The sequence below is a fragment of the Urocitellus parryii genome, chromosome 9 (genome assembly GCF_045843805.1).
Source record: "Urocitellus parryii isolate mUroPar1 chromosome 9, mUroPar1.hap1, whole genome shotgun sequence".
NCBI lineage: Eukaryota > Metazoa > Chordata > Mammalia > Rodentia > Sciuridae > Urocitellus > Urocitellus parryii.
The window spans coordinates 12,805,742-12,817,952 of record NC_135539.1 but is presented as its reverse complement, the minus strand read 5'-3'; the positions used below and the strand labels follow the sequence as shown (position 1 = coordinate 12,817,952).

Here is a 12,211-nt window from a genome sequence, read left to right as displayed (position 1 = left end):
CTTCTGTTATAGAACCTAATGACCCCTAATGTGTAATTTATCTGCTTCTGACAATTGTTGGATCCATATTGATGCCTTCGGCAATAAAGTGCTTTAATTTGGGATGGTGGTTACTATAGTTTGAACTCAGAGGTGCTTAACCACATAGCCACATCCCCAGCCCTTTTTTATATTTTATTTAAAGAAGGGTCTCACTGAGCTGCTTAGGGCCTCACTAAGTTCCTAAGGCTAGCTTTGAATTCGTGATCCTCCTTCCTCAGTCTCAGAGAGCCGCTGGGGTTGCAAGCATGTGCCACTGTGCCCAGTAGTGCTTTAATTTTTAGCACATTTGTTTTCTTGCGTAATTCTGTTGTCCTCCGTTTTTTTTTTTTTTTTTTTTGCTATTCCAGAACAGAATATCTGTTTTTCATATGTGAAATGAAGGTACAGCGTACATATTTTTTTTTTTTTTAAAGAGAGAGAGAGAGAGAATTTTTTAATGTTTACTTTTTTTAGTTTTTGGCAGACACAACATCTTTGTTTTGTATGTGGTGCTGAGGATCGAACCCGGGCCGCACTCATGCTACCACTTGAGCCACATCCCCAGCCCCATATTTTGTTCTTGTTAGTTTGGTTTGTGACCAGGATTAAGGAAATGGAAAAACTCTTTCAAAAAAAAAAGTTCAGTACAATTAGAAAATTTTATTCATTTAAGTAATTTTATAAAGTTAAATTGATATAGGGCATGAGAAAACTAATAAAAAATAGTGTAGAGAGGCAAAAACAACATTTGGTTCACAGCAGGTTCTTCCTTCCTGCACATTTTATTATGAAAAGTTTTAGATGTACAGCAAAGAATTTTACAGTGGACCTCTTACACCCACCATGTTGCCATTGACATTTGACCTTATTACTTTATTGACTTTGTTTTTCTCCCTCCATTGATGATTATGATTGTTTCCAATGGATAAATTCTTTTATAGTCTGAAGGGAAACACGCCATTGCTGTTATATTCTCATTGGGATCTGGGAATAATAAGGAAACTAAGGTACTTCTAATTATAATTTGGAGTGGAAGATAAGTGAAAACAAACTACAAATGTTATTGTTTAAAGCATAGGAATTAAAGGTTTATTATTTTTTTTTAAAGGTACTAGTGAAGCAATTGGATAATATCTTGGCTGCTGTACATGATGTGCTTAATGAAAGGTAAGTCAATATGGTTACATTTAATTGACTTTAAAAAATATACACAGGATACATCACTGACTTTATTTATAATAAACATATTTGATGTTTTATGGAGTCCTCGTGTCATCTTTATCTGTGGTATTTATATGTTACTGTTGTACCAAAGGAATCCACTTAAAAGGGAATATTTTCTAATTTGGCAGTTGGAGTGAACATCGATTTGTGGAATGGTGCACACTCTTAACACAGGCATGAATGAATGGGATTAGATTTTATAAACTAGGGAATTTTGTAACTGCTTAGAGAATGGAGGTAAAAAGGAGATTCCTTCTATGAGCAAAATAGGCAGTATTGGAAAGCACCCAGAACGTAGGAGGTCATAGACCTTGCTTACCTTTTCATAGTTTTATTTTATGTAGTTGCTTATCAATATTATGGGTAAGTTAATGATATTGTCCTTTTAAATTTATTTTTAATTTTTTAGATATTATATACTTAGCTTCCCATTTCCCATTTTTATAGTCCTTACATATTGAATAATATAAGTAATGGAGTTACTTATATTGTGTTTTTTCATTTGTTACTGCTGTTTTCTGTGAATCATTTAGTTTGAAATGGAATTTGAAGCCTGAATTTTAGCACTTCTGAGCCTTTACTTACAGTTTGTTAATAATTGATTTTGTAAAAGAAAATGTAATGTCTGACAAAGATACTTTTGAGCTCTAAAGAATAAAAAGAATACAGTATTTAGATTTGTAAAATTTCAGCCTTTTATGTAATTTGAACTTTAATGAAAAAATTTAAATTTTAAAAAATATCTGAAACATTCTTTGTAAGATGTGTCATTCTTGTTATCTTTGAAGTCTTATGCCTTTTATATGTGTTTTATTTTGTTTGCTTTAAAATCAACAGTAGCAAATTGCTTCAGGAATTGAGACAGGAGGGAGCTTGCTGTCTTGGCCTTCTTTGTGCTTCTTTAAGCTATGAGGCTGAGAAGATCTTCAAATGGATTTTTAGTAAATTTAGCTCATCTGCAAAAGATGAAGTTAAACTCCTCTACTTATGTGCCACCTACAAAGCACTAGAGACTGTAGGAGAAAAGAAAGCCTTTTCATCTGTAATGCAGGTAAGGATGAGGGGGGAAAACAAGTGATGTGCTTGGGAAAAAAATTGACCTTAAAATGTCCTTGTAGGGGAGCATAAGGAAAGGAAACAGAATGGGACTTTATCTACTGGTTGTAAACAGCATGTAAATGAGATTTTTCTTTCTGAGTTTGGGTAAAGGGTACATAGTAAAGATAGTTAAAGTAAGTTTTAGAAAATTTTGTCTTTTCGCTTTTTAGAAACTTTCCTTTGAAGTTACTTAATGCTAGCATGATCTACAGATTCGAAAGTACGAACTCCAACCAGGAGAGTTGGAAGGAGTGGGCCTCACATTTTTTGAGGGAGACAGAAACTAAACATTACACCTTGTTTCTAAGGCTTTTTAGGCTTGATAAAATGTCAAAAATTCTTAATCCAAGTGATCTAAAAACTTTTTTATATAAAAGAATACTAGCTTTACTTAGTTTTATTTTGCTTTTATGTATCTGAACGTATTAAAGGTTGTTCTGGGCTGAGGCTGTAGCTCAGTGGTAGAGTGCTCACTTAGCACATGTGAGACACTGGGCTCGATCCTCAGCACCACATTAAAAAAGAAGAAAGAAAGAAAAATATGTGTGTCCACCTACAACTAAAATATATATATATATATATATATATATATATATATATATTTATTTTAAAAAGCTAGTTCTCAATTTATCTGTTTTTTTTTTTTTAAGGCAATACCAGGGATCGAACCCAAGGGATGTGCTCTATCACTGAGGTCTGTCCCTGTCCCTTTTATTTTCTGAGACAGAGTCTCTCACCAGGTTGACCATGCTATCCTGGAACTTGTGATCTTCCTGCCTCAGCCTCCTGAGTAGTTGGGATTACAGGCGTGTGCCACCATGCCTGGCCTCAGTTTAGTTTTCAGCAAGTTTTTAATTAAATTTTTGTTGAGGTAATGTTTTTATAATTGGAGTTTTGGTTTTTAGAGTATATGACATTTTTTATTTGCTTTTTTAGTTTATTTTCATTTTTATAAAAAATCAGATATAAGGAATAATTCTGCTTTTTGAAAATTATCTTTTTCCCTAGTTATAGAAGTTCTTAGCACAATTTTAGGAATGTTTCAAATAATTATCTGTAACTAAAGAGTATAACATAAAGTTGGGCTTATTTTACATGCAGCTTTTATATTATGAATATTTCCTAACTATGTATTTTGAAAAATTTCAAATCTTCAGGAGAACATTTAGACCAGTAAATACCCATATATACTTCCTCTAGATTTGTCATGTATTAGCTTTTTTTTTTTTTGGGGGGGTACTGGAGATTAAACTCAGAGTCTTATCCATGCTACTAATCCTACCACTGAGCTACATTCCCCAGCCCCCACATATTAATGCTATAGTTTTATTTCTACAATTTTTTTGCGGGGGGGGGGGGGGTGATTGAACCCAGGGTGCTGTGTGTGCTAGGCAAGCACCCTATTACTGAGCTACATCTCTGGTCCTTTCTATCTTTATTTTGAGATAGGTTCTCTTTAAATTGTCTAGGTTGACCTCAAATTTGCAATTCTCCTGCCTCAGCTTCTGTACTAGCTGGGATTATACGCATGCGCCACAGCTCCTGGTGCTCTGACACTTATAAACACATGTGATATACAGGCAGCACATACACAACACTTTTTAGTTGAACCATTTGAAGATAAATTATACTCATGACAATTCACACCATGTTTCTTTCAGTATGCATCTCCTATGAATTAGGCAGTCTGTGTAACAGCAATATTATATAAGAAAATGAGTTTTTTATTACATACATAGTCTATAATTCAGATTTCTGTAATTGTTCCTTTTATGTGTGAAGGGGTGTACTGGGGAATGAGCACCAGGGGATTCTACCCTGAGTTATAGACCCACCTCTTCTTATTTAGTTTTTAAGAAAAGGTCTTTCTTGCTAAGTTGCTTAGGACCTTGTTAAGTTGCTGAGGCTGACTTTGTACTTGAGATCCCTCTGTTTTGGCCTCCTAAGTCATTGGGATTATAGATGTGCACTACAGTGTTTGGCTACAATTGCTCATAAGATGTCTTTTAGAGCTATCTGATCCAAGACCAATTCAAAAGACAAGTGTTATCTTTGGTGATATGCCTTTTTATTTTTGATTTATGTTCTCCATATCTTTTTGTGTGGAGCAGTATGATTTACTTTTTAAGTTTGTCATCTTATTTTTTAATGATTCAAGTCAAAGTTTCATTCTGATTGTTGCATCACACCAGATGGCAAATAGTATACAGTTGATATGTTAGTTGGATAGCACATAGATATTAGTCACACATGCAGAGTTTGATCACCTGATTGATGGAATGACCACAACACCTTCCTATTGTGAAAGTTTATTTTTCTTTTGGAGTAACAGTATGGACTGGATTCCTTGAGACCTTCTGAACATCCTGTTTTTTTAGTAGTGTTTCACTCAATAAGTTTTATCATCTATTGATATTCTTTTAGGTTTTGGAGTGTAACATTGGCTATTGCAAAATGGTGGTTTTCTAATTCTAGCATTTCTTATGTATTTATTTGTAGCTTTCTTTTATGAAAGTGTTGTAAACATATATACATCTTCATTTTGGGGAACAGGTTTTAAAAGCTGTAAAATATTTTGTCAGTGATATTCCCTGTAGTTATTTTGATAACATTTATAGTGGTAACATGAACCTGCATGTCTTTTATGGTGATGGCCATGCGAAGCCTCTGATTGATTCTTATTGGAAACCAATGGTATAAACTTTGCTCTAAAGCATTAATTGCATAAAATTTGACCTACATTTTAAATTGGGACATAATTGTGATTCTTTCTGCAGTTCCCAAGCACATCTTAACTTTTTGTACTTTGGAATAGTCACAGCCAGGGTAATAAATGAAGCACTTATGAGTAACGTTACTTAGAACTAACTTTAATTGATATTAAAGGCATAATGTTAATTGATATTAAAATAGAGAACAGTATTTTTTTTCAACCTTATGTCTTTGTGGGATAAGATGTTTTTTTTTTACTTTTAAGTAAGACCATAGAATTTATTTTCTTCAGTATCATAATCAATTTTAGATATAGTCCCAGTAAATAATGAATCCATTTCCATGTTTTCTTCCTACTTTATTGAATGTTCATGGCCTCTGACTTTTATTTTTAAGCTTGTAATGACCAGCCTGCAGTCCATTCTTGAAAATGTGGATACACCAGAATTACTTTGCAAATGTGTTAAGTGCATTCTTTTGGTGGCTCGATGTTACCCTCATATTTTCAGCACTAATTTTCGGGTGAGTTCCCCACTTTTCTTCTCTTAGGTTGGGCTGAGGGGATGTTTGTGTGTGAGGAATTGGGGAATCAGAAAATGATGCTTCTGCCTCCCTTAACTATAAACAGAGATTTGAGTCCAGGGTTGAGTGGTGTAATAGTATTACTTTTATAAATAGTACCAACTGTATTTTTCTTTCTGACATTGATGCCTAAAGATATTCGAAGAAGATAAAAATTGTATCACTGTCATAGCTGCGTTCCTTTATTTTCCCATCTCTCTCTTCCACTAAGTTTCTGTAATGTCAAGTAGATGGAACAGAGTTTTTTATCATGATTTGGTTCACAGATAGAAGAAGTAGATGGAACAGAGTCTTTTATTTTATTTTATTTTTAGAGAGAGTGAGAGAGGAGAGAGAGAGAGAGAATTTTTAATATTTATTTTTTAGTTCTCGGCGGACACAACATCTTTGTTGGTATGTGGTGCTGGGGATCGAACCTGGGCCGCACGCATGCCAGGCGAGCGCGCTACCGCTGAGCCACATCTCCAGCCCAAGAACAGAGTCTTTTAAAATCATGATTTGGTTCACCTTCAAATAATTTGCTTTTTCCTTTTTTGTCTTCATCAAGGATACGGTTGATATATTAGTTGGATGGCACATAGATCATACTCAGAAACCTTCACTCACACAGCAGGTGTCTGGTAAGTCTTTTCGCATATATTAGTCTTTTAAATACTGTGGGAAGGAGTTAGGGTCTTCCAAAGACCAGCTGTTAGACCATTTCTTCCTAATTCAAGAAAAATCATGGCTTGAGGGAATTTTGTGGTTATCAGAATTGAGCATTGTATGTTAGTTAAATTGATTTTTTCGAAGTAAAATTGTGTAGTTAGTAGTGGGTAGGAGAATAGAGTGTAATGTTGTATCTATGAGAAATTGAAAGGGCTAACCATGAATCATTTGTAGCATGGAGGAAAAGATAGGTGGTCACAATATCCTGAAATTTAAGATGGACTATCTTGGTTATTTGTGATTCTTTTTTTTCTTTTCTTCAGAGGTGAAAAAAGAGAAAGGATGAGTGTAGAGAATTGTCATAAATGATAAAGAAATGTTTATGGTTTTGCTTGTTTGTTTTCGACTTCCATGAATGATAGCACTACTGATTTTCACATGTCAGCCATGTGCTATAGTTCCTCTTAGCTTACTTGGTGCTGTAAAGTGCTGAAAATAGGACTTGCTAGTGAGAATGGCTGATCTCATTTTCACACTTTTGATAGCTAGACATGGCCCTGGGTTAGAAAGCCAGGTTGAGGGCTGGGGATGTGGCTCCAGCGGTCGTGTGCTTGCCTGTCATGCGCAGGGCGTTGGGTTGGATCCTCAACACCACATAAAAATGCAAAATAAAGACATTGTGTCCACCTAAAACTAAAACTAAATGAATAAATAAAAGAAAAGAAAGCCAGGTTTATGGTACATATTGGTATTTAAGTCTGAATCGTGTGTAGTGACAATATAGATGTTAAATCTGCTTAAAAAAAAGAGCATGAGATTTATATTTTAATTTCTGAAGATTGTTTATTTCTGCAGCACTGAAAAATGCCTTTAATCATGATCAGAACAGCATGTTTAATAGTTAGCTGTTCTAATTTTATGACGTAAGGCGTGTTTTTAAGGGTAGGCAACTTAAAAATCCAATACCTTGCTGGGCACAGTGGCACATTTCTATAATCCTGGAGGTTGAGATGGAGGATTACAAGTTTGAGTTCATCCTCTGCAACTTAGCCAGCCTGTTTCTCAAAGAGGACTGGGAATTTGGCTCTGTGGTATAACACTTGCCTAGTATGTGTGAGATTCTAATTCAATCTCCAGTACTGCCAGAAAGAAAGGAAACTAGATACCTTTAAAACAAGGTTCTTGAATCACTTTTAAATTTTGATTTTGCCTACTCTTTAACATTTCTTATATGATTCCAAGGGTGGTTGCAGAGTTTGGAGCCATTTTGGGTAGCTGATCTTGCATTTTCTACCACTCTTCTTGGTCAGTTTCTAGAAGACATGGAGGCATATGCTGAGGTGAGTATCTGGAAAGTTAATTCTTAAAATGCCAGTTAAGGAAAAATAAATAAAAATGAAAAACAGAAGTCTCAAAACAGTGCTAGACTTACTTGAAAATAATGTAAGCCACCTGACATTTAAGCAGAAATTACAAGACCATTGAAATATTGTTTTCTAGCTATCAGAAAGGCTATAAGAAAAGTTACAGGCATGATGTTTTGCAAAACTTGAAATACTCGATAGCTAGTATTTTTCATAATATATTTTCTGAAGTTCATTCTTATTTTTATTACCAAAAGAATCTTAAAAGTAAGGCAAATTGATGCTTTTGCGGGTGGTGGTGGGGGATCCCTAAAGACTTTGCTCTCACACATTAGGGGATCTAAGCCTTGGCTTCGTCCAGGTTGTGCGGCTGTATAAGTGCTCCCATCAAAACAGCCTCATCTTTTTTTTTTTTTTTTTTAAATGCCTTTACTACTTCTAGCCAATAGGATTTCACTGCTTTTTACCTGTGCTGATGTTTCCTTTCTTTCAGAGCAGAGCAAGGGAATATTTTGCTTCCACATTTTTTTCTTTGCCTCCAACATGTAGAATGAATGTATTTATTCCTGGCCCCCCTTTATAGCTGGTCTTCCTTTCAAAAGACACCTGTGTAGTTTGTAAAGACTTTTTTGGGGGTTCCATAATATTTAATTCTCTGTTGTTTTTTTAGTGCTAAAGTATGTGTAGATAATATATTGGTTCTAATATTTCATTAGATAATCTTTTCCTTTGAGTGTATCTTATTTCCCCAGGTAGGTGATACAACTGTAGACTAGTCTTATAATTTTTAATGCTCTCTCTTTACTTTTCCTGGGCATAATATTGGTGTGGAATACCTAGGTTTTGGTACGTGGCTTAAAGGAGTACCTAAAATAAGATATTAGCAGAAAACCAATTTAGAAATGACAAAGATTTCTAGTTCCATTTATGTTTAACTATAGTATATTTTCTATTGTCTTTCTCAATGCCTATGTGTTGGTGTAGGGAGTATTTCCTTAATCTATTTGGTTTCACCTGGGTTTATTTAAATAAAACAAACCCATTTTTATATCTGGAGTCATAAGTATTTTTTTCTCTTAATTTGTGAAAATCTATTGTGAAGTTAATTAACTAACAAATGGGAGGTTTTTTAAAAATTAAAAATACTGGTTAAATAAGAATGCTGTTAATTCATATCTAGGATCTCAGCCATGTGGCCTCTGGGGAATCAGTGGATGAAGACGTTCCTCCCCCATCAGTATCATTACCAAAGCTGGCAGCGCTTCTCCGAGTATTTAGCACTGTGGTGAGGAGCATTGGGGAACGATTCAGCCCAATTCGGGGTCCTCCAATTACTGAGGCATATGTAACAGATGTAAGTGTCTTTAAGAATTTCAGGTGTTGTTCAAAAGGAAAATTGTTTTGTGTTGTGAATGCTTCTCATACCTAGTGAACTGTTACTAACCTTGCATTTGTTTATCATGTATGATATATGTGCCTGGTTATTTTCTAAGCCAGAAAAGCAAGGAAACCCACTCTAGCCCACTTCCCACACCATAAAAAAGTACCACTCTGGAATTTTAAATGTTCACAAAGTTTTCTTTTAGGAGATCTTTCACAAATAAATAAATTGATCTATGAAAGATCTGTTTATTCTTTTTTTAAAATGTACCAATTATTTTGTTTTAAAATTATTGAGTGTTTTTTTTTAGCTTTTCAACATATTAAGAATAGTGTACTATAAACAGCCTCAAATTTGGGGCTGGGGTTGTGTGTGATTCAGTGATAGAATGCTTGCTTAGCATGTGTGAGGTACTGGATTCAATTCTCAGCTCCACATATAAAAAAAATGGTCCATCAACAATTAAAAAATATTAAAAAGAGAGCCTCAAATGAATTTTATTTGAGCTTACAGGATGAAACTCATTGTATCTTTTGATAGCCTGACATTAAAGTCTAAAGATACATAAATTGAAAATACATGGTAGTCTGAGGCTGGCGGTAAAAAAAAGCCAGTTTGTCACACAATGATCCCAAGTCTTAGTTGCACTGCAGTCTAGTGAGTGGTTCAGTTTTTAATAGAGGAGAAATGAACCCCAGTGTACTCTGTTTGAATATCAAAGTAGACCAACATGTCATATAGTCAGAAAAGATTCAATCTAAATGATTAAAACTTTACTGTTTGGATATAACATTAGCTTTTAGGTGTATTTACATATATATATATATATATATATATATATATATATATATATATATATGCTAAATAAAATGGGATATTATATATAGTTCTTGGTGAGTTAATTGTATATTAGAGCAGAAATGTTAGAGGCTAAAGATAGTTAAACCTTCATGTTATATATTAAACCGTTTAAAATCTGATCAAAATGGTTTTCATATTTGTTTACCCTTTACTGTTTAAAAGGTGGTTGTTTGAAGACTGTTGAAGTTGAAATTAGGGCATTTAACTCAGATGTAAAACGAAAGGAAGGGGACATATTAAATATATTATAAAAATGAGAGTCTTTTAGGCATTTGTGAATGATTTTAACAGAATCTTTGTATAGGTTTTAAAAAAATCCTGTATGTAGTTGCTATTGACTATTACAGAAATATTTTTCAATATCAGCTTGTTCTGTTATTTTCTTTCCTAAGTTATTTTTATTGGAAATTTGGTACATAAGTGTTGACCATTACAATTCAGAATTTGCGTGTGTGTGTGTGTGTGTGTGTGTGTGTATCAGAAATTACCTGATTTTTATAATCCTTAATAGGTATTATGTGGCAAGCATAGAAATGCTTACTTTTCAGAAGAGATCATCAGGGGCTGGGGGCATAACTCAGTGGGAGAGCACTTGCCTAGCAAGCATCAGCATGTGAACATCACTGCTAGCTTAAGGAGAACTGGGTGTCTAGTTTTAAAAGATTGATGACCATAAGTTGAAGAGCTACATTTCAGTAAGTGTGAGCAGGTTATCCCATGTTAATATTATGAAGACTCTGAGCATTAGCCATGCTGTGACTTTGGGGAGAGATGAAGAAGGGTAATATACAGATGGCAGATTCCATTTTCTGTCACAATAATACTTTGGGGATTTTTCACTGTTTGCATTAAGTAGTAAAGATACTCTTATTACTCAGCTACTGAGATCTAGGAGATTGAGAGACTCCTGGCAAGAAAAGAAGTTAATTTTCAGTTGAAGCTGAGTTAAATAGAAAATATTTTCTTGCTTTGTGGAAGCATGTGAGTTTTTTTAAAAAGCTGCTTGTTTTCCCCATTTGCAGGTTCTGTACAGAGTAATGAGATGTGTGACGGCTGCAAACCAAGTGTTTTTTTCTGAGGCTGTGTTGACAGCTGCTAATGAGTGTGTTGGTGTTTTGCTCGGCAGCTTGGATCCTAGCATGACTATACATTGTGACATGGTCATTACATATGGATTAGACCAACTGGAGAATTGCCAGACTTGTGGTACTGATTATATCATCTCAGTCTTGAATTTACTCACATTGGTATGTGAATTATTGTTTTTGCTGCTTTTTAATATGTTTATTTAGGCCCTTAAATTTAAATATGTGTGGAAGAAATTATGGGCTTTAAAAATTTATTAATGACTTTTTTTTTAGTGCATTGAAAAGTCTTATTTTTATAATTTTGTAGGCTTTTTTTCTAGTATATGTTTCCTTATAGAAATAGCTCATCTCAGCATAGCTTTACCTTTTTTTTTTTCCCCATCTCAGCCTCTTCAATACCCCTAATATGTTCTATATGAGAGAAAGTACTTGATAGCTATTTTGAAAGACTGTTGCGTTTTGTTTTCCATATAAAACTTCTTTGATAGTTTTTATTCCTTTAATTTCTTAACCATAAATAACTCCCACCTTTCATTATGATCATTCTAAAACACTAAAAAATGGAATAGCATATTGGATTGCTGCATACTTGGTACTCCATTTCTATAATTAGAAACACATGGCCCATCTGGTTTCATCTAGGCTGCTAACCCTGCCTCCTCATTGCGGCCCTTCATCTCCAACTGTATTTGTTATTTTTAAGAATATTCTAGATGACATTCTGCTGAATATTTATACCAAAGTTATGCTTAATTTTTTTGCAGACCAAAGATTTAACCCAGGGACTCTTCACTACTGAGCTTTTTGGTTTTTTACTTTACGACAGGGTCTCACTAAGTTGAGACCTTTTGGTTTTTTACTTTGCGACAGGGTCTCACTAAGTTGTCTAGGGCCTCTCTGAGTTACTGAGGTTGGCCTTGAACTTTCATTTCTCCTGTCTCAGCCTCCTGAGCCACTGGGCTTACAGGCACGTTCCACCACAACTGACATCCAATTGTGTTTATTATTTTAAAGAAAATTCTAGATGACATTCGGCAGAACATTTCTGCCAAAGTTATACTAGTTTTGCTAGTGTTAAAAAAAAAAAAAGAGAATATCCTCATGTTTTACTGTAAAATGCATGTTTCCTATTTGGATGTCTAAACACTTTAATGTCACTGTGAAAAGCCCTTGAAATATAGCTTAGTTTTGTTAACTCTTTTTTAAATCAATAGACTTTATTTTTTAGAGCA

The 12,211-nt window shown here is 34.3% G+C and overlaps 1 protein-coding gene across 2 annotated transcripts in view; it reads left to right on the top strand.

Moving 5' to 3' along the window:
• Positions 1-12,211, top strand: part of Smg1 (SMG1 nonsense mediated mRNA decay associated PI3K related kinase) — a 101,585-nt gene that overhangs the window by 28,490 nt on the left and 60,884 nt on the right. For both annotated transcript variants that reach the window (XM_026402469.2, XM_077802566.1), the window contains 7 exons: positions 1,130-1,188; positions 2,083-2,296; positions 5,452-5,577; positions 6,185-6,257; positions 7,528-7,625; positions 8,830-9,003; positions 10,914-11,138. In XM_026402469.2, the coding sequence (XP_026258254.1) occupies positions 1,130-1,188; positions 2,083-2,296; positions 5,452-5,577; positions 6,185-6,257; positions 7,528-7,625; positions 8,830-9,003; positions 10,914-11,138 (969 nt within the window). The remainder of the gene's footprint in view (positions 1-1,129; positions 1,189-2,082; positions 2,297-5,451; positions 5,578-6,184; positions 6,258-7,527; positions 7,626-8,829; positions 9,004-10,913; positions 11,139-12,211) is intronic.